General features: G+C 46.0%; 2 protein-coding genes across 12 annotated transcripts in view; both read left to right on the plus strand.

Annotated features, from left to right (window-relative positions):
* Positions 1-7,455, plus strand: part of SDK2 (sidekick cell adhesion molecule 2) — a 363,930-nt gene extending 356,475 nt beyond the window's left edge. For all 11 annotated transcript variants that reach the window (XM_083598508.1, XM_083598512.1, XM_083598514.1 and 8 more), the window contains one exon: positions 4,993-7,455. In XM_083598508.1, the coding sequence (XP_083454634.1) occupies positions 4,993-5,346 (354 nt within the window). In that variant the 3' untranslated portion in view covers positions 5,347-7,455. The remainder of the gene's footprint in view (positions 1-4,992) is intronic.
* Positions 7,456-10,438: 2,983 nt separating this feature from the next.
* The window catches only part of CDC42EP4 (CDC42 effector protein 4), a 44,983-nt gene continuing 29,200 nt past the window's right edge, over positions 10,439-26,221 (plus strand). The window contains exons 1-2 of the mRNA XM_083598937.1: positions 10,439-10,827; positions 22,111-22,245. The gene's annotated coding sequence lies outside the window, so the exon portion shown is untranslated. The remainder of the gene's footprint in view (positions 10,828-22,110; positions 22,246-26,221) is intronic.

Consider the following 26,221-nt stretch of genomic DNA (forward strand, 5'->3'; position numbering starts at 1 on the left):
AGTTCTCAGAAAGCTAGGTGGCAGAAGGTGGTGGATATCTATCTAAAATGAAAGAACACAGAAAATTTGCTAGAGTGGGGCCTGTGCACACTAGGATCTACAATGGACCAACAAAAACCAGCCTTTTCTTTTTCTGGAGCCAGTCATCAGAAAAACAAGTGGCAAGGGTGGTTTTCTTCTCCTTCCTTGTTTTTGCAAACTTGATAGCTGTTGGGCTGGGATCCACCACAGTTATTTCCCAACCACAGGGCTCCACCCCAGGCCTTGTACAGATATTAGAGTTTCCCATTTCAAGAGCTGGCAGCTGCCACACTTGTGTGTGTGGTGGTGATACCAAATCCAAATTAAAAGATGCCATTTATTTCTCTATGACAGTGACGGAGGTGGGTGGGAAAGGGACATGGGGGGGCAGAGAGGGCTGTTAAAAGAATTTATGGGCCACAAACAAATGCAAGTCAGGCTCCTATCTTGAGATTTAAATGGGGGGGTTGTTGTCCTGTCAGTGGGGTGAAGTAGGAGCACCCTATTAAAAAGGTTTTGCTTGTTTTTTAAAGCCTGCTGTTTCCACATTGCCTAGGCCTTTACCAATGTGCTCTGCTTACCCTCTTCTCTTCAAGTTTGTGACTGTGAGTAATGGAGGAGTTTTGCAAAGCAGGAAGGAAAATACAGTGGTACCTCGGGTTACATACGCTTCAGGTTACATACGCTTCAGGTTACAGACTCCGCTAACCCAGAAATACAGTGGTACCTCGGGTTAAGTACTTAATTCGTTCCGGAGGTCCATACTTAACCTGAAACTGTTCTTAACCTGAAGCACCACTTTAGCTAATGGGGCCTCCTGCTGCTGCCGTGCTGCCGGAGCACAATTTCTGTTCTCATCCTGAAGCAAAGTTCTTAACCTGAGGTAATATTTCTGGGTTAGCGGAGTCTGTAACCTGAAGCGTCTGTAACCTGAAGCGTATGTAACCCGAGGTACCACTGTAGTACCTCGGGTTAAGAACTTTGCTTCAGGATGAGAACAGAAATTGTGCTCAGGCGGCGCGGCGGCAGCAGGAGGTCCCATTATCTAATGTGGTGCTTCAGTTTAAGAACAGTTTCAGGTTAAGAACGGACCTCCGGAATGAATTAAGTACTTAACCCGAGGTACCACTGTACGTCCCCCCTTGACAAATTGCAGAGTGAATTCTCTGAGCAAAGAAACTACCCATGTCCTCAGTCCTGGTTGATTCAACTTACTACACAGCCAACCCGCCTGAGGCAAATCTGGTGTCTGATCCCTCTACCTCCTTCTGGAGAATGAGGTGGTGATCAGAGGCACCAGCCGGGTGCTAGTAAGGGAGAAGCAGGCAGACATCTGCCCCCCAAAAGTCAGGACTGGGACACATTCAGCTTGTTGCAGCCAGGCCTTTCTTCCCCTTGCCCTGTTGCCAATAGCAACAGGCACTAGCAGTTCTGAGGCTGACAGGAGTTGGCAACCCTGCCAGGCTATAACAAAATGGCTCCTTTGTCCTCTCCTTAGAAACAGAAGCCTGGCCAAGTGGCCGGGGCACCCTTGGTGCAATTAGGCAGGCGGAGGAATTGCTGCCATGGCGATGTGTCCATGTCGCTAATACAGCTAGGTGCAAATTTCTCCAGGACTGATCATAGGCCCCTGACATAAGAGGGCATGAGGCATGGTTTGTACCCAGCCAGCGCCCAACAGAAGGCTGCAGAACAGCTGGGTGTTCTGTAGCTCTGTCAGCAGCCACTGCAAACGGTTGCTCCTCAGAGCTGTCATGCCGGGCACTCGGATTTCCACAATGCTGCCATGTACCATATGTCCAGCCCAGCAAAGGATTTCATTAATATCTGAGATTTGTAGCTGGACTCGCAGGCAGCTCTTCCAGCAGTCGTAACGAAAGATTCAGGGGGGCCTGGAGGAGCTGCTTTAAAATCGGGCTGTTTCCCAAAAAACAAGAGTCGCCTTTTAATCCAGAGTTGATGTGAATGAAGATCCTGGCATTCTGTGGTATTGCAAATGCTGCATGGTGTTGGAGGGGGTAGTCAATGAGGCCCTGGGATATCTGGGTTTCCCAGAGCATCCCACTGTATCACAGGTGGCAAACCTTCCAGATGTTGGTACTCTACCTCCCATCTGCCTCAGCCGGCATGCGAATAATGAGATTATGGGAGTTGTAGGCCAGGAACATCTGGAGTTCACCATCCCTGCCTGATATACAAGGTGACTGTGAATTGGAATTCACCTATTTTGTCCAAGTGTGATCCTAAAGTTAAGCATATATGAAACTTGGGTTTCCAGAACATGTAAAAGAGTAGAGAGGTGGGGCATCTGAGGCCTAGATATGCTCAGAGACCTAGTTTTCATCCTTTCTGTGTATGCATCTGGCCTTGCTGCTTTATATTGTACCCTTCCTGTCTCTGAAACAATGACCCATCATACTTCTTCTGCCGTCCCCCCACTTTGGAGATGTGTAGCACACAGCTTTCGTTTCCCTCACATGGGCCTAGTGGAGCCCCCTTCTTTCTCTCAGCAACTTCCTCCACCTCGTGGGTCCCCCCTTCCTCCACCACCACCCCTTGAACCGGTGGAATGAGTACTTCTGAGGAACGGCTAAGAGCTGAACTGAGCTGAAAGGTGCCACTTGATCTCTTCCCTGGCTTGGCTGTGGATTCTCATGAATGGTCTCTATTGTGCTTCTGCAAATGGAGAAGCTGAATTCAATTAGGGAGAGCAGAGGGAAAGTTGAAGGGAGGAAAATGAGCCAAGTCTGCCCTGTCCTGGCCAGTCCCCGCCCCACCTCCTTCCCTCTACAATTTTTTTTTAACCAGATGTTCCCATAGATGGAATACTTGGTTACTGGCCGATTACTTTTGGAAGTAGAAAAAGAACGTGTTGCTATAGTGGCTTGAGTTGCTGCACTAGGGATTTTAAAGCCCACCATAATTTCAGGAATTCCTGAAATCTTAAATTGTCAAGCAAAGGGCATGTAAACCTCTCATTTATTTATTTTTAATGATGAAACTTTCCCATTATATTGAGTGATGTGAGCTGTAAATGCTGTGTAAAGGAAGTCTTAAAAGTGGAGCATGAGGATGAAGAGAGAACCAAGAAACTAACTGCAGGTTATCCTCGTGATTTGGCTCATTTCAGCCTCTAAGACTGGCAGTAGAGTTACCGTATGTATCACAGGTGGCAAACCTTCCAGATGTTGGCATCCCCAAACTCGGCCCTCCAGCTGTTTTGGAACTACAACTCCCATCATCCCTAGTTAACAGGACCAGTGGTCAGGGATGATGGGAATTGTAGTCCCAAAGGGCTGAGTTTGGGGGTGCCTGCTGTAAAGAATACGGCTGCCATGATGCTCTCCTAAATTGATTTGCATCATTACTTATCTCCTGTTAAAAGAAATAAGCTAGAGATTGCCCTTTTTGCTGGGCCAGTTCTTCCTTACTGTTCCTGCTTCTCTCATCTCTTCCACTCCTCCCCACTTTTTCCGCTGTCCTCACATTGATCCACAGCCTGTTTATATTGCAGATAATCCCAAAACATGGAACAATGATTATATCCCCCTCATTTCTGGGAAAGAGAATGCAGAAAGCAAAAAAAGCAGTTTCCTCTTAGTACTGTAACCAAATGACAGAACGCAATGTGTTCATTTAGGATAGTCAGCTTAATCAAAACTGTTTGCAAATTAATCGCACGCAGCCCTATAATCAGTTAAAACAAGATGAATTTCATCTTTCCTAAATTTAATTGTCAATAACTTTTAGATATGTTGAGGGAAGTATACTGGCAATCTAATTTAAAAGGAGCTGCCCCTCATTAGAAGGAAAGTCTGTCTCTCATATTTCCCTTTTCATTCCCCATTAAGGTAATGTTGCGGCTAATATAACAAAAAAGGAAACAACTGTGCCTTTCATGCACAGCACCGGGTATAGGGCGGCATACTGCTACTAATGATAATAATATTAGTAATAATCATAGTGTTGATGAATCCCTGCTGTTTGAGACCAAAAAAATGCTGAGGAGAGAGAGTGGATTGCATCAGGTAACCATCTTCTCTGGCTGTGTTTGCTTATGGAACTAGAAATCTTCCATATATATCATAATCCACTAAAATACTGTGAGGCTTCCCACTGGGAAAACAAGTTGCTAGTCTATGTAGATGGGCCCTTGGGTAGGGTTACCAGATGTTCCCGGATTTGCAAATCTGTCCCCAGACAAATTCCGTCTCCAGAATGTCCCCAGATTTGCAAATCTGTCCCCTGGAAACATGGCAACGGCAGCCTCAGCAGCCCGGAGCCAGCCTGGTACTGCAGTTGGCTCTGGCTGGCTTCAGGAGCTGCTCGCTGCTGTGGCATCCGCCATTTTTCCTCACTGGAAGTCCCCATATGATGTGGTTTGTTCCACTGCCAAAGGGGAACTGGGGACGTCTGGCACTACAGATCTCCTGCCCCCTTCCCCCTTTGTTTTGACTGATTGAGCGAGGCTCGGGAGTTGAGGGCGGCCGGCCGTTGCCCAGTTTTTAAAAAACTCGGCGCATTTATGTTTCACAAGAAAGAAGGGTTTTGCACCTTGCCTGGCAGAGAAAGGGCGCGCCTTGCGTCCCTCATGGGCAACGGCCACCCACGGCTCCCAAGCCTCCCCCAGTCTGTCAAAACAAAAGGGAAAGGGGGCAGGAGATCAGGGAAGGATTGGGAGTCATGGGTGGGCGGTGCACCATTGCCCAGATTTTTTAAAACTCTGCACATTTATGTTTCACAGGGTGTGAAAGAAGGGCTTTGCACCTTTATACAATATGCATGTGTGCTTGGGCCCAGGGTCTTTTGCCTCACCATCCCCACTACTGACTCCCTGTTGCTACCCAGCTTCAAAAAATAAATAAAAAAGTGTCCCCGGTTTCATTGAAAAAAATCTGGTAACCATTCCCTTGGGTCTAATCCGGCGGATCTCTTCTAATGCTCCTCTTCTCTTTCCCTTTCCCTCCACAGGGAAGTGACAGTGAGTACGAAGTGGATCAGAACCAACAGAAAGCCCATTCTTTTGTCAACCATTATATCAGCGACCCAACTTATTACAACTCATGGAGGCGCCAGCAAAAGGGCATCTCCCGGGCTCAGGCCTACAGTTATACAGAGAGTGACTCCGGAGACCCTGACCACTGCCCAATGTCCAACAGCACCAGCACCCAACAGGGCAGCCTCTTCCGACCCAAACCCAGTAGGACTCCAACCCCACAAACCCCAGTCAACCCTCCCAGCCAGCAGAGCACCCTTTACCGACCCCCCAGTAGCCTTGCCCCAGGGTCCAGAGCCCCTATTGCTGGGTTTTCTTCTTTTGTTTGACATTTCTAAAAGAGAGAAGAAAAAAGAGAAGAAAATATGGATAAAGAAGAACAAAATAATGGATATAATAATAATAATAATAACAATAATGAAGAACATTTCGGGTCCAGAATTATTATTATTTTCAGAGGCAATGAGAAGATCATGTGGGAGACAATCAGTCATAGTTGAGTTTGGAATCATTGACTGCTGCTGCTTCTAGTATTGCACAGTGCTCTTCAAAGGAACTACCTGTTTGCAAACATACACCTGGAGCAGGACAGGAGATGTGCCTGCTTTCAGGCCTAGAGTTGAAGGAAGAAAGGCAACAGGGTAAAAGATTGGGAGCCCCAAAGCTAAGACAATGTTTGGTGTTGCAGACCACCTTCTTGCAGATCAACGTTCTAGGCAGGCAAAGAAGTAGGGAATTGATGTTTTTCAGAATAGTCTCTCTGGGTTTGATTTTGATTTTTGATTTTTGTTCACCAACCAAAGCTCGGAGGGGAACGGGTTAGGGCTCCACAAGCTGTAAATATGAGCCACTTGGACTGCTGCAGCCAGTGCTCCAAGGAGCTCAGTGGCAGCACCTAGTAGCGTGCTGTCCATAGGAACATGTTCTCAGTAACTAGCAACTGGCCAATGAGAGAGAGGCAGACTCAAGAAGACCCACCCACTGCGATGTCATGATGGTTCTTTGGGGGAGCGGCAACAAATGCCGAAGAGGAATCCCAGTTTCTGAAGCTATCTTGAATGGACTATAGAGGATTAGGCTGGGCGACCACCACCTATGTTCAGACCAGCTTTGCCTCCACTTTGCTGTTCCACTCACCTCTGGAACAGAAGTTAGCCGAGCTGAAAAGCGCTGACCAGAGACAGTGTGGTTTCTTTTTATGCATTTTGGTTTGAGGATAGGAGAGTACGTTTGAGAATCCTTGGGTGGAAGCTGTAGAATTCAAAGGAATCAATGCATTGTCACTTGGCAGGAAAGAGATGCTGTCCGTATCAGCTCGGTGGAAAGCGCTCTCCCCCTGGCTTTGTCGGAGAGCTGAGCACCTGCAGCCAAACCAAGCCACGAGGCAGAATCCATCCCACATGGTTGGATAGTCTCTCAGCGCCCTGATTTCTTCTCAGTTCCCCTTTTTCCCCATTCACTTCATTGGACAGGGAGAGGGCAAGGGGGAAGCCCCCATCCAATCTAAGTGCAATTCGAGGGGGCGTTCAGGGAAAAGGAGATAAACTTGATATAATATAAATGCTGCACAGCCCCTTGGTTCTGGCTTTAGAATGGACAACCTCAAGAGGCTGAACTGATGCCTCATTGCAGCGTTTTCTCTCCTCCTCCTGGTATCAAAACTAAACTTTCTCCTTAGTTCCATAGAAAAGGAAAGTTTGTCCCCAATTCCCCTTTTATATAGGTTTTTTTTTATTATTATTATTCACAGCACACAAACATTTAAGGTGGGGAGAGGGAATGGGAACAGAGTGGGGAGTGTTGAGGAAGTGATGCATTGAAAGTGATTGTCTATCCCTCTCCCTGTCTCTCTTTGTTTTGCTATCTTTTTGAATTCTATTTTAGCACAAGGGTTATGGGGGAGGCAGGTGGGAAATTATGTTTGTTTCTTTTTGGCCTAGCAGAATTCACACATGCACACACACACATACACACACACAGAGTGCCTACTGAGCCCCAAGATCTGCGGTGGCCATCTCCCCCAACCACCACAACCGAGTTGTGGGCTAGAGCAGGGCTGGGGGTCCTGTTGCCCTCCCAATGTTGTTGGTCTACAGCTCCCCTTCGGCCTCAGGCAGTATGGCCCAGTGATCGGGGATGATGGGAGTTCGAGTACTCCAGTAACACTGGAGTGCTACAGGTTCCCACTCGCCAGAATAGAGCAGACAGCAAGCTCAGGAACAGTGGCTGAGCAGGTGGGGGAGAGAGGAAAAAAGAAAATATGAGCATTATGCTCTAGCTGGGTTACCTTCTTTCCTGGAAGTACTAGGGATATAGCTATTTCCATTATAACCCCTTCACCCCATGCCTTTATTTGCACATTGTTTTCAAAGCCTGGTTTACAAAGAATTGAGCCTGGCACATAGGGTCCTTTTAATAAAGAATCAAAATGCAAATCATACAGTTTGTGGGGTTGTTTTGTTTGCTCGTTGTTTCTACTCTCCTTCTTACAAGAGTGATCTTGTCGTGATTTAACAGTTGATTTGTGGAGTACACTCTCTTCAACAGGAATGGTTGCAAACCGTTGGAGCTGTCAGCCCAAAGGAGCAAGCCATGAAGTTGTTTGATGATTACGGTAGAAGCATCTTTGGGCTGTCGTTTGATGCCATATGAGTCGGCAGCCTAACTTAATTCAAAAGAAGGTCAAACAAGCTCATGACAGTATACTTATACCACTAATAGTATTAATGACAGGCAGATCAGCCATTCCCTCAACTCATGTCTGTCCACCCCTGAACCTCTCTATGCTTTCTCAAAGCTTTGATTGAACAGAGCTGTACCACTTGCCATGTCCTTCCTTAGCACATCTACCAGAGACATTGGGCTAGATGAATTTAATTTTGAACTAATTTCAATACTTGCACAGTCTCTTTCAGGACTGTGGAAAAACTAATAAAAATACAGCCTTGAGTTTTAAGCAAACCAAGGCAGTTGTCTGCTGAGAATATGAAGCAATAGCTTGGAGAGTTCTGGGATATGCATGGCTTGCAACAAGCCATATATCCATATTGATCATTACTTAATTCCCCATGACAGCTAGCAGAACAGGACCTTAAATCTGTTCTGTTTTCTGCAAGCAAATGTGTGCTTTGTTTTCATGGACTGGTATATTTAGAGAAGGCACCAGAACCAACATATCTCAATTCCCTGCACAATTAAAAATCTAAAAGAGCTGAGAAATGACAACACCCACCAACTTTATTATCACTCATGCTTAGTACCTTGATGTTTTAATGAGATAATTTCCAGGTGGATTTCCAATATACCATAAAGAGTGTAAAGTTATTGCATTGAATCAAAGGTATCTTTCCTCAAGGTTACAACTTCTGTTGTGGAGAAATTTCAACAAACGCATTCACCATCTGTATTTTTTCATGGATGGTTTCCTAGTACCACTCTTCTGTTATCAGTCCTGTGAATATCCATTTCCCTCACAGTTAAAAGAGGTGGAGAGCATTTGTCAAGTACCAAAGGGAAGTAGCAATGCTGATGGGGCAAGGACCCATGCCATTCTGGTGACCCAACATGGTCACATAAGGATCAAGGCTAATGGAATTCAAAATCAAGAGAACAAGGTCAAAATATTTTAGCATGGCTCACTGCATATGTAGCTCAGCAGTGGGGAATCTTCAGTCTGTGGGCCCAATTCGGCCATGCCCACTTCCCCTACACTTGACATCATACATAATGTCAGGTGTGGGGCCGGTAAAGACTTAGCTTGACCAAAATAGCTCAGGCGGTAGAGCAGCAAACTCTTGATCTCAGTGTTGCGGGTTCAAGCCCCACATTGGGCAAAAGATTCCTGCATTGTGGGGGGGTCTAGATGACCCTTCTACGAAAAGGGGCATTACAAGTGTGATAGTACAGTGGTTCCCTGCTCCAATATGTTCCTGTGAAGACAGGAACGTATTGACCAAACAATGTACAAAACTCCTTATCAAAGTGTGTGAGAGCATCCTTCAGTCAATGCACCTTAGGCACAAAATGTGCATACCACTGAGAGTCTTCTTTTAGAGATTGGTGGTTAACTACAGGGCCGGATGAGTACATCCATTTGGTCCACTGCCAAAGAGAAGTGAGCTGGAGTTGTTGCTGAGAGTACTCTATAACTACTAAGCAACTGTAACTGTATGTCAGTATCAGCTTGTAGTGCAGAATCACTCGAGCGTGGGAAAACTTTATTTTTAATGTCTTTGTAGTTAAGTTTTTAGTGGCTGGAGATAAAGGAAAAATGATGTCAGCCAACTTCTGAAGGGTCAAATGCCTCCAGTTCAAGCCTGAGATCTTGACAGCTGTGAAATCAGAGAGTAACTACACTGACAGTCATGACTGTGGCCAAGCAGGCCATTATATTTTGGGGAAAGATGGAGGAGAAGTCAGAGAGAGCAGGGATGAGGTACCTGTGGCCCTCTGGATGCCATTGGATTTAAACTCCCATCACAATAAGAACGCAAGTAGAGACATGCTGGATGAGACTAAAGGCCTATCTTGCTAAGTATCCTGTTCTCACAGTGGCAGTAGTCAACCAGGGGCCACATTGGCTTGGGCTGATGAGAGCTGGAAACCAATGGCATCTGGAGTGTGGCAAGTCCCCCCTCCTCTGCCACAGATGCTGCACTTCTGCGTGTGAGAACAGACACAAGTGTGCATGGGTGTAACCGCTGCCCCACCGTTAAGTAAGTAAATAAAAATACTTAACTAAAAGTAGAAATATTCAGAATATTTGAAATTCAAATGCTCAATGAGGTCACTTGTACCGTGGAGCAGTCATTCAGTACCTAAGGCAATGGTGGCCAAACTCGTCCCTCTGATGTTTTTGGACTACAACTCCCATCATCCCTAGCTAACAGGACCAGTGGTCAAGGATGATGGGAATTGTAGTCCCAAAACAGCTGGAGGGCCAAGTTTGGCCACCACTGCCTAGAAACTTGCTATAACATAAGTTTGAGAACCAAAGTACCACTGTATATAAAAATGAGCAAACCAGTGATATTTTAGGGAGCAGGCTAGCAGGCGGGGCCCATGTCTTACGTCATAGGAGCCTACACAACACAAAACACTGTTGCTGTAGGTAGGTTTTATTTTATTTGTTTTTAATCTTATATTTTGGAAATGTACAGACAGGGTTTTTCCCCCTTTAAATTCTTTGGGGGGCCCCAAGAGAGTGGGGCCCTAAGCTATAGCTTGTTTAGCTTATACGTAAATCCGGCACTGCGAGTCATGGCTTGATCTCTACAGCAGAGGTTCCCCAATTCCTTGGACCACCGGTGGTCGTCCACGAGCTTTCTGCTGCTGTTGGTCCTCCAAAGAGCAGCAGCAACAGCTCCCTCCTAAGAAGCCTGGGCTTCGTTGAGGCGGGAGAGGGGAGCTCCTCGTCCGGCCTCCCTCCTCAGCTGCTACTAGTGTAACCCCCCTTGGCTCCTTCGGGGCCTTTCAGCTGCAATAGCCACAAGAGGCAGGGAGCTGGCGAGCTCGTCGAGAAGGACGCTACTTTCCGGCAGCCTTTCCCGCGCTTTCTCCTCCATGTTTGCGTCTGCGTGCTAAGGGTCTTTTCCAGTCACGGCGCGCCAGGCGAGCGCTTGCTTGGTCCAGGCTGCTTTTCCTTTCCCACCCTCCCTCAACTGCTGCCGAGCCCCTCTTAATGCCTTCCAAGTTTCCTTTGCCCCTCACCCCTCCATTTAAATACTTCCGCGCCCTCCCCGTTTGAAGCAGAAGTCTCTTGTTTTCCTTCAACAGCCATCCTGGACGGCTGGCATCGTCGAGGCCACCAGGTAAGGTCAAAGCCAGGCTGCGGATCCGCGAGGTTTGCTTGCAAGAAGCTGCCGAGCCGAGGCTGCAACTTTCTGCACTTCTACCATTGGTTTTGGCGGGGGTGGGGGGGATTGCTTGTGAGTAAATAGGCAGGGTGAGGTTTGGGGAGAAAGGGTAAAGGGGCAGAACAGGAAATGAGGGATTTGGGTCGATAAAGGAGATCGCGGCATCTGTGGAAAGCTTTGAGCCCAAGCCTTGTCAGCCTATTCCCTCCCAACCCTCCCTTAAACAGATGACTTGCCTTTTGCAACCAATCCTACCTACACACACAAATCCCTCAGTAAATTCCCTCAATTTCTTGTTCCATGCATCCAGTGCCAGATTTATGTATAAGCTAAACAAGCTATAGCTTAGGGCCCCACTCTCTTGGGCCCCCCAAAAAAATGTAAAGGGAAAAAATATATAAGATAAAAAACAAATAAAATAAAACCTACATACAGCAACAGTGTTTTGTGTTGTGTAGGCTCCTATGATGTAAGTAATGGGCCCCGCCTGCTAGCCTGCTCCCTAAAATATTCAACACAAAAAACAGCAACAATTTGTTATCGACAAAGGACAGCTGGACATATAAAGGGCCCCATTATCTTCAGTAGCTTAGGGCCTCATCAAACCTAAATCCAGCCCTGCATGTATCCATTGCATTATATATATGTGTGTGTATCTTGTTGCATCTTTTATTTTTTATCCATTGTATTACAATTTGAATTCAAAATTGTAATGTAATAAAATTCAATTGAAAAATCATACAGCATCTAGCACAGTGCACTGAAATTTTCTACAAAAGGCAGAAGAACCATTAAGTGGTCCCTCCAGAGTCCCAGCAATTTTCAAGTGATCCATTAGGTGATTGTGTGGAGTAGTTTAGGAACCCCTGTTCTAGAAGGTTAATGGATGGCTTTCATGTGTGAACAAGCCGTCAAATACTGAACAGGTAGAACATTCGTGTTTCCTTAGACACATGGGGTTTCAATGGAATCAATCCATACATTCATACACAGAAATCATGTGCATGTGTGAACCAGCCCATATATGAGTTTTCTCTGACATAGTATTGCTTGGTTATACTTTGTGAGCAGCAGAAGTTGCCCTCTTGATAACTCCACACACACATACACACACACACTTCAGATGGGAAACTCAGGAAATAAATTCCCAGAAACAGAAGTTAAAACTCATCTGCTTACTCAAGCAATGGGTGGAGAAAGCCCAATTCAGCTGGCTGTCTTGTATTTTCACTTGTGTAGCCCTCCATCTTCTTCCTACTGGTGTAAAAAAGGTCTATATTAATAAAGCTAATTCCATACATTATAGGGCACAGCCCTCTATTCTAATATCTGCCCCATCATTAAGCACCAGCATTATTAGCAAGAGGTTATTGAGAGGGGAAAGTGGCCAGCTGGCACCCTGCAGACTAGGATTTAATTAACCATTTATGTGAGGATGGGGCCTCTTGCTTGGATAATGTGGCTGCTCACTTGAAAGGGATTAACTCAGAGCCAGGGAATAGGTAATAAAGGCTTCTCTTGAGCAGCTGCCTTGGTGACTGGTAATTTAATTGGCGAGACTGAAACCCATTAAAGAGAGGAGCATTGAAAAGCAGGGCGGAAGGGTCAGGGACACCCCGTCCTTGGGAAAGGGTCAAAGCCAAGGGAAGACCTTGACCTGCTCTAAGGGAGGAAGTTCCCAGAGCTAGAAATGTAGATTTAAGAAGGGTGTGTGTGACTGTAGGTGAAGAAACAGCATGGAAGTTGTCGGCAGTGGGGTCAAGAAGATGCTTGCAGGCAGTGGTAACTGGTGCCTATTGGGACTTGTAGGGTGAAAGCTGGAGATGTCCACAGTAGGTAGAGCCAGAGCCAAAAACAGGCACAGCCAACTAATTCTATTTTTGCCCCCACCACCCTCCTTACTGAGTTCTACAGCAGCAACATTGAGACTGAGAAGCAAAAAGTGCCGGCTAGTGCCACCCCCAGACTGCTTGTAGCGCCTAGTTTAGGCAATCCTATCCAGCTGTGTTGATGTGTTTCAACCTTAGCGTTTTTTATATTTATTGTAAACTGCTTAGAAGTTTTACTACCATCGAGCAGTATGTAAATTGTGCTACGTAAGCAAGTAATTTTTGCCTTAATAGAGACCAGCCTCCCCTGCTTTTGCAGGTACTGCAGGTTTTGGTGGAAGGGCCTTAGCCTTCCTCTACTTAACCCCACCCACTTAACATCATTCCTCTCCCACCTGTGGCTCGGCTCCTGTGTTAAAGTGGCCCCTTTCTTTCCTGGTTGCCTTAGTTAAGCCCTGTTACATGGAAGCCAAAGCAGATGCAAAACACAAGTGAGCAGCTGCGGTTCTTAATAAAGGGAGAGTGCTGGTTGAGCATCTGTTGATGTTCACAGTGGGGAGCAGAGATTTCTCAAAGCCTTTTCGCCTGTGTCTTGGCCATACTGGGCATTATAGCAGAAGTGGAGAACACTCTTCCCTCCAGATTTTGTTGGATTCGACCTTCCATCAGCCCCAGCTCCAATGGTCAGGGTCAGCATGATGGAGAAATATAGTGCAAAAACTTATAGAGGGCCACAGGTTCCCCAGCCCTGTGGGTGTTGTCAATTCTCTTCCTCCCTCAAGGATTATTCTTACAATGTTTCTCCAGTGTTTCTTCTTATTGCTTTTAAACTGCTTGAAACCATTTTCCTGCCAGCTGCCATTTTATTACCTTTTTAGTATTGTGTTGTAGCATTTTAAATAGAAGTTCAGTATGCCCAAAGACTTTAGTGTATATTGGGGGGGGAGACTATGTAAAATATGTGAACATGTGCAAAACAGTAGTTCAGCTATAATTTCTGGTGTATTAATACCATATGGCGCGCACACACCCACACACATACACACGGCTTGCTTGTGAAGGAGTGGCCCTTTTGCGTTTCAAAACCCCACAGACATTTGCATGGTGGATAAACATGCACATCTACCCCAGTTTGCATTTCACAGAATCACAGAGTCGGAAGGGAAACTGAGGATCATCTAGTCCAGGGGTAGTCAACCTACTGCCCGCTAATGCCTCTTTCTTGATGGTAAAATTTCCTTACCACCCACCAGTGCTCAATGGAAGGAAGGTTCAGTTTGTGCCGTAGAACCCCCTACCGCCCACCTAGAATCCTAAAACGCCCACTAGTGGGCGGTAGGGACCAGGTTGACAGCCCCATATCTATTCCTACCCCCTGCAATGCAGGAATAGGCAGCTGTCCCAAATGGGGATTGAACCTGCAACCTTGGCATTATTAGCACCACGCTCTAACCAACTGAGCTATCCACATGTCCCACTTCATTTCTAGACCGCTATAAGGGAATTGTACTCTTAAGTGGTTTCCCCCTCCCCAATGTAGGAGGTACCTGTGAGAATGAAACGGAGACCAGCTTTTGAAACAAAAGAGTCATACATGTACCACAGACCATGCCTTACTGTGGCTGGGAAGCAGGGCTGTGGAGGAATGTTAATGCCCACAGCTCTCTGATTCATGCCATAAATAGTAAATGTGTCAGACAGAGTCATAGGTATTGATGCTTCAGTTTTTCTTGTGTTACGGAGCTTAGCAAATGGAATTAGATTGCGGGGCCTTTCTTCCTGATCCTGCTAGGAGGCACACACACACACAGAGACACACACACACAAACCCTTTCCTTCAACATACACACATCCCAGATGCTGGGTGGAAGATTTTGTTGCCTGCTGCTGCTGCTCCAACCCCAAGGATTAACCTCCATAGGAAGAGCTTGGAATGGGGGAGGGGGAAAGGATGGAGGAGGAAAGGCAATTCTGAGCCCACCAGGAGGCCATGCAAAGCCTTCCCCCCCCCCCCACAGCGGCAGTGCTAAGCATCTTCTGTCTCCATGGCAACATATCTGTGGCTAGCTGCCCATTAGGTTACTTGGCTGTGGGCTTATTTTGCAATATTTTTTTTTTTATCCCTCCTCCATTTGCTTGGAGATTTATGCTCTTTCCCAGCTTTTAGAAACAGGATTTCAGTTCTCCCCTCTCCACCCCCCTTTTTTTTAGCCCACATTTTTTGTACTGACACATATGGAGAGCACATGTTTTCCCAAAGCCACAGCTCTCTGTTTGAGATGGGAAGGCGGATAGAACAAACCTCCCAGCCTTCATGAGGAAAAGTTGCTGATGCGGTGGCAAATGTTTGAGAGTCAGCTCTCTCTCTCTCTCACACACACACACACACACACCCATGCTGTTGGGAATATGGCATTCAAAATGGAGGCCACAAGAATGTGAGGAAGAGCTCAAGGGGTAACGTGCTAAATTAGAGAGATGAAGCAACAGAGAAATTGAAAACTGGTGGAGAAAGGCAAGGCAAGCTTGAGTACATCAGCAGAGGGGGCAAGAGCACATTTCTACAAGGCATGCTAAATGACCACTGCTTTAATTGATTCACAGCCATGAACCACCAAGGTCTCCTTCAGTGTCTTTTTTCTCTCGATGACTTGTATTCATGAAAGCATTGGTTTGCTTATATGCAATGCCAATTGCAGTCCAAAACGGTCTGTGCCTGCAACTGTTTTGGGACAGACATTCTGCTATGTTTCAAAGCAGTGCATGGCCCATAAAGGTAAAGGTAAAGGACCCCTGACAGTTAAGTCCAGTCGTGAATGACTCTGGGGTTGCAGCGCTCATCTCACTTTACTGGCCGAGGGAGCCAGCGTTTGTCCGCAGACAGGTTTTCCGGGTCATGTGGCCAGCATGACTAAGCCGCTTCTGGTGAAACCAGAGCAGCGCACGGAAACACTGGGAGCCAGTGTGGTGTAGTGGTTGATTCGTAATCTGGTGAACCGGGTTCGCATCCCCACTCCTCCACATGCAGCTGCTGGGTGACCTTGGGCTAGTCACACTTCTCTGAAGTCTCTCAGCCTCACTCACCTCACAGAGTGTTTGTTGTGGGGGAGGAAGGAAAAGGAGAATGTTAGCCGCTTTGAGACTCCTTAGGGTAGTGATAAAGTGGGATATCAAATCCAAACTCTTCTTCCACCTTCCCGCCGGAGTGGTACCTATTTATCTACTTGCACTTTGACATGCTTTCAAACTGCTAGGTTGGCAGGAGGCATGGCTCATAGCTTCCTACTTAAACCCTGTAGTTTTTCATACCACAAATGTTCTGCGGGGGGTGGGGGGCTGTCCCGCTTTTGTTGCCCTATATAGCACAAGAATGTCCCTTCAGATGGCGATAATGCCGAGCGTTGCCGAACAACTAAAAAGAAGCAGAAAGATGTGCGGGCAGTCCAGTACAACTAAATAATTATCATTATTATTGTGTTAATAACTTGTTGCTGAATACACCCATAAAAAAAGTCCTAAGGGGCCCTGATAAAGTTGTGAAAATAAACAGAAGGCAATCACATTTTCAAAGCCTCTGCACTTTACAGATTACACCACTTCCCCTACACAGCAATTGAGTTCCATTTAGCAATGTTATAACGTGTCCCTTAGCTCTGCTTGGCAGAATACATTTCTCCAAGTTAAGCATAAGAGTGGAAATGGGATGGGATCCCAGAATGCAACGGACACATTTTTTGTATCGCTTTAGAGAGGACAAGCAAGGACACACTCAGAGGGGAAGCCATAGACCTATGGAATAATTAATAAGCACGTTTTGGCTCTGTGCATATGCTTGTTATTATGAGAGGTGGAATGTTTTCCAAGCATGATTGTGAGCAACTGCAGCGAAGAAGCAATTACATTACATGTTCCATGGACTCTCCAACAAAGCCCTGCACTCTAGCCTCTTCACTATGATGAAGCAGCATCAAATTCATCAGACATGTCACATACTTTCCATTGTCACCAGCTAGAGGAAACTGGTCTGCACCTAGGGCTGTTGAGAAACATCAAGCCCAAGCTTAGACAGTGAACAGGTATAGCCAGTGGGCTACATGTGAATGGGCCTCTCTTTTTCTTAGTGGGAATGTGGTGGTGAACAGGGAAATAAATCCCTTTGAGTTACAATGTGGCCTGTTTCAACAATCAATGATTACATTAGGTTATGCATTTCATAGTGCTGTAAGTAGAAACCCAAATTCCTTGGTTGTATCACACATGCCACGCAGACACGGCTCTTTGCCACCATTTTCTGTCATAACAGCATTCCTGAAGGACTTGTTCCAGAGCAAAGAGCATCCTTACTTCTCAATTCCATTCCATGTATAAGGTAAAGGTAAAGGGACCCCTGACCGTTAGGGTCCAGTCGTGGCCGACTCTGGGGTTGCGGCGCTCATCTCGCTTTATTGGCCAAGGGAGCCGGCATACAGCTTCCAGGTCATGTGGCCAGCATGACTAAGCTGCTTCTGGCGAACCAGAGCAGTGCACGGAAACGCCGTTTACCTTCCCGCTGGAGCGATACCTATTTATCTACTTGCACTTTGACGTGCTTTCAAACTGGTAGGTTGGCAGGAGCAGGGACCGAGCAATGGGAGCTCACCCCGTCGCGGGGATTCGAACTGCCAACCTTCTGATCAGCAAGTCCTAGGCTCTGTGGTTTAATTCACAGCACCACCCACGTCCCTATTCCATGTATACTTAGAAGTAATTCCCACCATGTTCAATGAGGCTTGCTCCCAGGAGTGTGTGCTTGCATTGCAGTCTTAGTGACACTCGTGGAAAAATAGCTGAAGTCATGCAGACACATTTTCTCATATGCAGAGGAAGCTGCCATTAGTCCATCTAGCTCATTCCTCTTCTCCAAGTGGCAGGGACCCTCCAAACGTTTCAGGCAGAGAGGCCTCCCCGCCTTGCTATCTGTGATCCTTTTAATTAGTGATGCAATGGACTGAATCTGGAGCCATCTGCATCTATGCCTGCCCCTATCAGCATGGCAAAGCCTTCCAAGTTATAAAGGTAGAAATTAAAGGGTATTTGAGGTGAGTCAGGGTGTTGTGAAATCAGAATATTACTGTCCTTCATACCCATGAAAAGCTAATGTCCAGTTACCAAATTAGAATTGCAAATCGAACTTCCACAGAATTTAGCGCTTGCTTTCTTAATTTATGCTGTGCTTTTTCTCTTGCTGGGGGGGAAAGTGGTATGTAAGGAGAAGAGATGGTTGGCATCTCAGCTTCACGGAGCTAACTTGTCAATGGCTTTAGCAGGCACCCAGCTGCCGATGCTTACAAGGGGAATGGGATGAGCTAGTTGTCTTTGAGGATCAGACTGCTGGGAGTCAATCAGCCTTGACAGCGCTGCTGAGTTTTGCACTGTGATGGCTTGAGCATCTCCCAAGGGCAAAAGGCAGCCACTTATCAGCACTTTGCCAAGCATGGAAGGAGGCAGCAAATAGCTCACAAATAGCAGGGGGAGAAAAAGCCCCGTGATCAAAGCTATGGGGAGTGCAAATCTGCTTCCTTAACCCCTCCCACCGTTGCCCATCACTGTTTGTTCTCATAAGTACATTTAGTTGCCGGTTTAATAATGGGAAATGATAAGTGAAGCCTAAGGAGCTAAGGATTTAGGATATTGTGCACTGGAGCAAATGTACAGGTTGGACTTACACTGGATGCATGCTAGCAATGCACAGTAATGTGTGACCCACATTCTGGAAATTCATGAGCTGTCTGCCTCCTCCTATCTCTTTCTCTAAGCAAAGCTCCTGCATCCCAAGAGAAAGTGGCAATAGCCAGAGGACCACAGGCAATTATGGTGACCACCATTCACCAATCCCCTAAATGCCCAGCACAAAGTGATAAATGTTCTCCCTTCTCTAAGTTCTCTACGCATTGCAGAGAATTCACTGCGGTGCAATCCTACACATAGGGTGGTATCCAATTTGCTCACTGTATTAGCACATGGGTTTCCCTTTGCACAATGGAACTTCTCCTTCTTCTCTTCCCATGTGTCCTTGCTGCACCCTCCCCAAATTGGCTGCAGGGGTTTGAAGGAACCACCAGAATAGATTTAGGGGCAAGCAGTGAAAGGAAGGTGAGATGAAGCTCTGTTGCGCAGCCCAAAGTTCTTCTGCTAACAGAACTGCTTTGTTGGCCACCACCCCCAGTTTCCTGGGAGTAAGCTCCAGATGAACTCATTGATGCTTACATCCAGACTGCTTAGGTTCAAAACACATTGAGATTTAGCAAAAGATCCACATCCACATGAATTCCAGCCTTCAGCTTTTAATAAGAAATGCAAACAAAGATCTTGCAAACAAGGGTTACGGTTTAAACTGTTAGTGTGAAGTAGGAACCCCATTAAAGAAAAGGAAATATGCATTAGCCTCTGCTTGATTATTTCCCTCCATCTGTTCCTCTATGCTAATCTGCCACAAACAACCCCGAAAGCCTTATTCACTTGCCAGAGCAAGTGAATTTACTGTGGCAGACGATGATGTCCTGCTTGGCGAAAAAAGTCCTGAAGTTTCACTCGCCTGCATTCTCTTTCCGCTACACAACTGACTTGAAGTATGAGGCAACTTTTGCTTCACACGGGACCTTCCCGCAGAACTTGAACTAAGTGACCCTTTTACTTTGCACCCTGTGTGGAGAGATTATTAGAAGCAGAGCTAGCGAGGGGGAATTGTGTTGCTTCTGACTAGTCCAAAGCCCAGATCAAAGTGAGAGATAAGATACAGTGCTGCCTGTTGCTCTGCAGAGTAGAAGGCACGGAGACCAAAAGGAGGTGGAACCAGAGCCAATAGGAGGCAGAGTCAACTCACTCTAATTTTGCCCCTAAATGCCACCCTGCTAAATTCTACAACACTGAGATTAAGGGAAAGGAAGCAGACAGGCAGTGCCCTCTGCCTGGACTGGTTGCAAGTAAGAAGGCAACAATGCCATACTTGAAAAATCCACCCTGAACCAAGTGGGGAGTGCAAGTAGGTGGAGTTTGGAGCACTCCCACTTTTAGAGGGGAATACAGTGGTAGCAGAGACATCACCTTGCCAACAAAGGTCCGTATAGTTAAAGCCATGGTTTTCCCAGCAGTGATGTATGGAAGTGAGAGCTGGACCATAAAGAAGGCTGATCGCCGAAGAATTGATGCTTTTGAATTATGGTGCTGGAGGAGACTCTTGAGAGTCCCATGGACTGCGAGAAGATCAAACGTATCCATTCTTAAGGAAATCAGCCCTGAGTACTCACTGGAAGGACAGATCGTGAAGCTGAGGCTCCAATACTTTGGCCACCTCATGAGAAGAGAAGACTCCCTGGAAAAGACCCTGATGTTGAGAAAGACTGAGGGCACAAGGAGAAGGGGACGACAGAGGACGAGATGGTTGGACAATGTTCTCAGAGCTACCAGCATGAGTTTGACCAAACTGCGGGAGGCAGTGGAAGACAGGAGTGCCTGGCGTGCTCTGGTCCATGGGGTCACAAAGAGTCGGACACGACTAAACGACTAAACAACAACAACACAGTAGTACCTCAGTTTACGAACTTAATCCGTTCCGGAAGTCCGTTCTTAAACCGAAACCATTCTTAAACCAAGGCACGCTTTCCCTAATGAGGTCCATTCTTAGACAGAGGTAAAGTTCGCAAACCGAAACACTACTTCCAGTTTTGCAGAGTTCGTAAGCCAAATAGTTCGTAAACTGGGCTGTTCTTAAACCAAGGTACCACTGTAACCACTTTTTTAAAATTCCACTATTTAAAAAAAATAATGCTCTAATTCTTTAAATGGGAGCTGTCACAGCTTAAATACACTTTAAAAAAATTATTAGGTGGGGCAATGCAGTTCCTAGCTGCAGTCCTTTGAAGGCGAGACTCTGCTGTTATACCGAGCCCAAACCAGATAAAGAGTGGGTACAGAGGGGGTTCATTTGTTCATCTGTTGTCGTCTTTCCTCCAGAGCAACATTCTATCTTCACAACAACAACAACCGTGGGAGGTAAAACGGGCTGAGAGATAGCAATTGACCAAAGTCGCCCGGTGAGATTCACAGCTGAATGGGGATTAGAACCTGGATTTCCAATTGAAGAAAAAGAAATAAGGTCATTCACACACACACACACACACACACACACATATATATATATAATGTTCATAAATGTACCAAGCAAACACGTACATAAATATAAACCACATGTCTGAAGCAGCACAGGAAAACAGCCATGAAACCATTTTGAGTCCCAAACTGACCAAATGTTTTCTCTGGAAAAGCCTCCCCATTGTCTTTTCCTTCACAAATCCTGTCTTAAGGGTATGTCTGTGTATGAATAGGGTGAGCCTCTGACCTGGCTCAGGAACTAAGTATTTATCATTACAAAAGACTGGCCAGGCTCCCCAGGGTATCCAATCAAGTAAGCATTAACAGGTAACCTGCCAGACAGGAGGTAAACAACGCACTCAGATTTCTGTTGTAGACCACCCCTTTCTGTGACGTAGGTATGATGTGTCTGGGGGTTGGTCTTGAGTACACCCCTTCTGTGATGTATGTACAATAGTACGTTGGGTTACATACGCTTCAGGTTACATACACTTCAGGTTACAGACTCCGCTAACCCAGAAATATTACCTCGGGTTAAGAACTTTGCTTCAGGATGAGAACAGAAATTTTGCGGCGGTGGTGCGGCAGCAGCAGGAGGCCCCATTAGCTAAAGTGGTGCTTCAGGTTAAGAACAGTTTCAGGTTAAAAACAGACCTCCAGAACGAATTAAGTTCTTAATCCGAGGTACCACTGTATGATGTTTCTGGGGGTGCTCTTGGACTCCAGGGCGGGCAATTTAAAGTGTCTATATAAGGCGCTGGCACGCCTTTGTTCGGGGTCCTCCCCCTTCTGTGAACCTACAAAGGACTCTATAAGGGCTCTTGTGTCCGCCATAAGGGAATAAGGGCAGATTTTCGTTTATTACAGAAGCATTTCAATACCAGCTTTCAAAAGGAAGATGCAACCTCCCCTCAGTTGCAGAATGAGGAAGGGATGTCTGGGCTTTGGGAGAGGGGCAGTAGGTGGGCAACTGAAGGGTCTGGGGGTGTAAACCGGTGTGGTGTAGTGGCTGGAGTATTGGATCAGGACACAAGAAACCTAGTTGCTGAATACAGATATGGATTCAATTAAAGCAACCTTGGCCAACCACTGTCTTCTTTGCCTAACCTACTTCATAGGGCTGTTGTATGCTGCAATAAGTTCCTTGGAGGAAGGGTTGGATACAAATACGATAAGCTGGGTAGGGGTCCTTCAGAACTTTGCAGTGTATGCAGATTCACGTGTGAGATAAAGGCACTCTTGCAATCCTAATTACCATTCCCAGTCCTCTCCTCCGCAGGAAAGTTGGATTTACGTGACAGGACATTCTCCAAGCAGGAGGAGGCTGACAGTGAGGCAAAGCCATCTTGTTTGTCCATTGTAAACCAGCAGAGAACCCATGAGCATGGTTGGGATTTAGACTGCTGCTAATGAGGTAGGAAAAACAGATTTTTCTAACGGTCCTCACATTTTGTTAGGGTGTGTGTGGAAACAGCCGGCAGTCCTCTCACAGCATAATCAGGGTTTTCCTTGGGCAGTAGTGACCAAGCCATGGTTGGCAACAGAAATAGCTGTTCCTTTCAGTCCCTTGAAGCATCACATCACATATCCTCAGATGGAATCTGATCTGACCAGCCAGAGAGCTCCCTTCACCTGCACCAGAGTCCTTCTCATCAAGATGCCACAACAACCTTTATACCCTGACAAGACTCTCTAGTAAACCTGGAAGATAATTAAATGAGTCTCTGGGACCGCTGCTCTTACCGGAGGCGATGGTTGGAATTTTGAGACATCATCAATTTCCAAAGAAAGAAGAGGCACTGAGGTGTGTGTGTGGTTTTTTTTTAGTGCATCTGAATAATTAAAATGCCTTGAGCCATCAAAATACAATTGGGAGCTGCCCAGAAGGCTCACCTCAAATCACCTACACAGAAGAGCAAGGTGAATGATTCAAGAACCTGACTGCCTTGGGCTTGCATATAAGCTGGAGATAAGTGAAAGCATAGTTTAATCATTAAGATAATTCCTCTGTAGGCCAGGGCTTCTCACCAATCAGTTACAAGGAGCAATCCGGTGTGGTGCATTTGCTAGAACTGTTTCTTGGTCTAAAAAAAGGTAAAGGGACCCCTGACCATTAGGTCCAGTTGTGGCCGACTCGGGGGTTGCGGCGCTCATCTCGCTTTATTGGCCGAGGGAGCCGGCGTACAGCTTCCGGGTCATGTGGCTAGCATGACTAAGCCGCTTCTGGCAAACCAGAGCAGCGTACCGAAATGCCGTTTACCTTCCCGCCAGAGCGGTACCTATTTATCTACTTGCACTTTGACGTGCTTTCGAACTGCTAGGTTGGCAGGAGCAGGGACCGAGCAACAGGAGCTCACCCCGTCGTGGGGATTCGAACTGCTGACCTTCTGATCGGCAAGTCCTAGGCTCTGTGGTTTAACCCACAGCACCACCTGCATCCCGTTTTGGTCTAGGTACCTTAAAAAACCCTCTTTTGCTGAAAATCACAGGAACTGATACATTATCACATGACAGGGGAACAGCAGCCATCCTCTCCAGTGTGGAGAAATTAAAAATGCCTGTAACTAGATAAGTGGTCATGATCTGCAGATGGTGACAGATGTCACAGGATAGGCTGTAACAGTGGGGTGATTTCTGCAATTGTGTGCAGTCACATTCTGCCAAACAAAAGTGGCTTCTGAGATGCTTAGGGCCCCGAAATGGGGTGGGGGGCACACACAAGCTTGGAAATGTTAGGAATCAGCTCCCATCACATGCAAAAGAGAGCAGGTATTTACCAAGTCCTTTATCTTTCTCTCACTAATCTAAAACTTCAGATTATTTGAATCCAACATAAATTCTTCACATGCAGAGTCTCTGTAAATAACAGCTCCTTGTTGTATTTGCTCAAACTGTTTCAAGCCTCTCTCTCTCTCGGCACTTAGTTAAATGAATAATGTTAAAATGTACCAGTTCGAAATTTAGTAACACATTCATTAGAGGAACAATAAAACAGAGGGCAACTAGCACTGCTTCTTTCACTCTTTGATACATTTTGGAAGATAATGGAGCCAGGAGAGAGAACCTACCTTTATTAGGTTGTGTCATTCCAAAAAGGGTTCCCCTGGCTACCAGTGCATTTAATTAGATAAGGCCATTGTGCAATTGTTTCACGGGTCTAATTACTGTTCAGAGGAATCCAGAGGTCTGGCTTGTTTTATCTGCTTAGAAAAAGAAGAAAATAGCATCAATCAATGGTTTCACTCCCCAGTTCTTTTCCACTGTGTCCTTTGGAGTGGCTAAAATAAAATACCTAATCTGAGCAAAAGGATGTCAAATGGGTTTTTCAAAGCTCTTCTCTTGAAGGAGCAGCTGAGAGGTTGGCAGCAGCCAAGCATCTCCCTTGGGATGGGATCCTAAAATGGGATCCTAAAATGGTTCCATGCCCTCAGGCCTCTGTGCCAACCACTGCCAAGCCCAAGTGGCTGAGTATCAAGACTGGCTGCTGCCCAATGGGCAGCTTTTCAACTCCACCACATGCTTGTTCTGCCAAGTTCCCTTTAGGTATCTAAACATCCAGCATTTCCAGACCAGCTCAGGAGATTGATTTTAATCTCTCCTGACTGCCTTGTCTCATACAGACATGCAGTACACCAGCACTGACTGGGGTACTCTCCAAACTGTGTGCACTTTTGGTTAAAATTAGCTGGAGTTACAAATCAATAAATGTTACTCTCCAGAGAGAAAGAAGAGTGGTGTGTTGGACAGCAGATTGGGAGAACTGTGCCTGTTTCCTGCTCCAGCAGAACACCTGGGGGAACTCGTGGTTCGTGCCTCAGATTTCTCATGATTAAAAATGTGGATCATAAACCACTCACCGTCACCGGTTCCACCTATGGAGGTTGTGATATTCAACAGAGTATTGGAAACTATTCAGATGGAAACACAAGGGCTTACTTAGCATGAAATATATGAACCTAGACAGCCCATCTGACAAGAAGTGGCGCTCCTACATCAGAACTATAATGGACATAAGAACAAGGTGCTTGAAAAGGACCAGGGCATGACGTGTCAGTGGAGCTATAAATACAACTCTGTTCTTTGCCATTTAATCTGGTTAAAGGGGGAAAAAATTGCCTGCTCGAAAGCTAGTCCTATTTATTTACATTTTAAAAAAATGCTTAATTGCTTTCAGGCAATGTACAAAATGAGTCCTATAAATGTCAACGGAACCAGTCTCCAAGTTACAGTATTAATGCATACAGGACTGCAATCTATATCACAGGGCTAACCTTGACCATTTTCTTCAAGCAACATGAAAAATTAATGGTATTGACTATGAAGAGATCCACTCCCTGAGACCTCTTTAGAAAGGATTAGGCCAGGGCTGGTATAATCTGTGTTTCTCCAGATGTTGTTGGACCCAAATTCCCATCAGCCCCTGTCAGCATAACCAATGCTCAGGGAAGATGGGAGTTGTAGTCCAGGAGCATATGGGGAGCAATAGCCCACTCCACTCCTGGAACAGGCAAATCCATGGTGGCTCTCTCAACAGCCATGACAGTTACCTGGAATTTCCAGGTTTATATGCTAATAACAAACAACAAGTAAAGGCCAACAGCTTCACTTCCCTTCTTCAGAGTTCCTCAGAGGCATCTGTCAATCTGCGGTTGGAAATAAAATACTGGACTAAGTGGATCTTGTTCCAATTCACTATACCATTATTTTACTTTCTTTCTGTCTCAGCTTTCGATACCCTGCCCAACTGACTCCGTGTAGTTCTGCACTGCAAACCTCAAGTCAGGTATGTTTTCTGTGGGCCAACAGAACTGTTATCTGCAAACATATCATTTGCGTGAGACATCCCTCCAGAATCAATGTTGGTGTTAAAATTGCAGGCGGCTCAATTTCTTTCTACTGGAAGTACATATGGGAGCAATAAAAGCTGTCTCCATCAGATGACACATCAGATTGGGATTCCCTTTTAACCATCACCAGTGGGCTGCTGTCCAAGTGGAGATGGAAGAACAGGGAGCAGTTTTGGCAAAATGCCACAAGGCTAGCGCTAAAGCACAGAGGAAGTGTTGGATGAGTAGTAAGCAGGAGCTCCTCCTGTCTGTATCATGCTTTGCCAGTGGCTTGTTCCATAAACCGGCAGCGTAGCAAATGTTAATCTCCACAGTGAAGAAATAATTGACCCAATCTTGTACTCAGTACATCCTGTTGTGTGGCTATAGAGTAGTAGTGAGGAACCAGTGGCCCTCCTGACATTATTGGACTACAACTTCCATTATCCCAGGGCCATTGGCCATGATAGGAGTCTGGAATTTTAAAGACCTGTCATTTACTGTACATTGCTTGCTAATAAATTGTAGTGAAAAGGAAATCCACATATCTCGCTACCATTTATA

This window comes from Podarcis filfolensis, assembly GCF_964270895.1.
Source record: "Podarcis filfolensis genome assembly, chromosome: 2".
NCBI lineage: Eukaryota > Metazoa > Chordata > Lepidosauria > Squamata > Lacertidae > Podarcis > Podarcis filfolensis.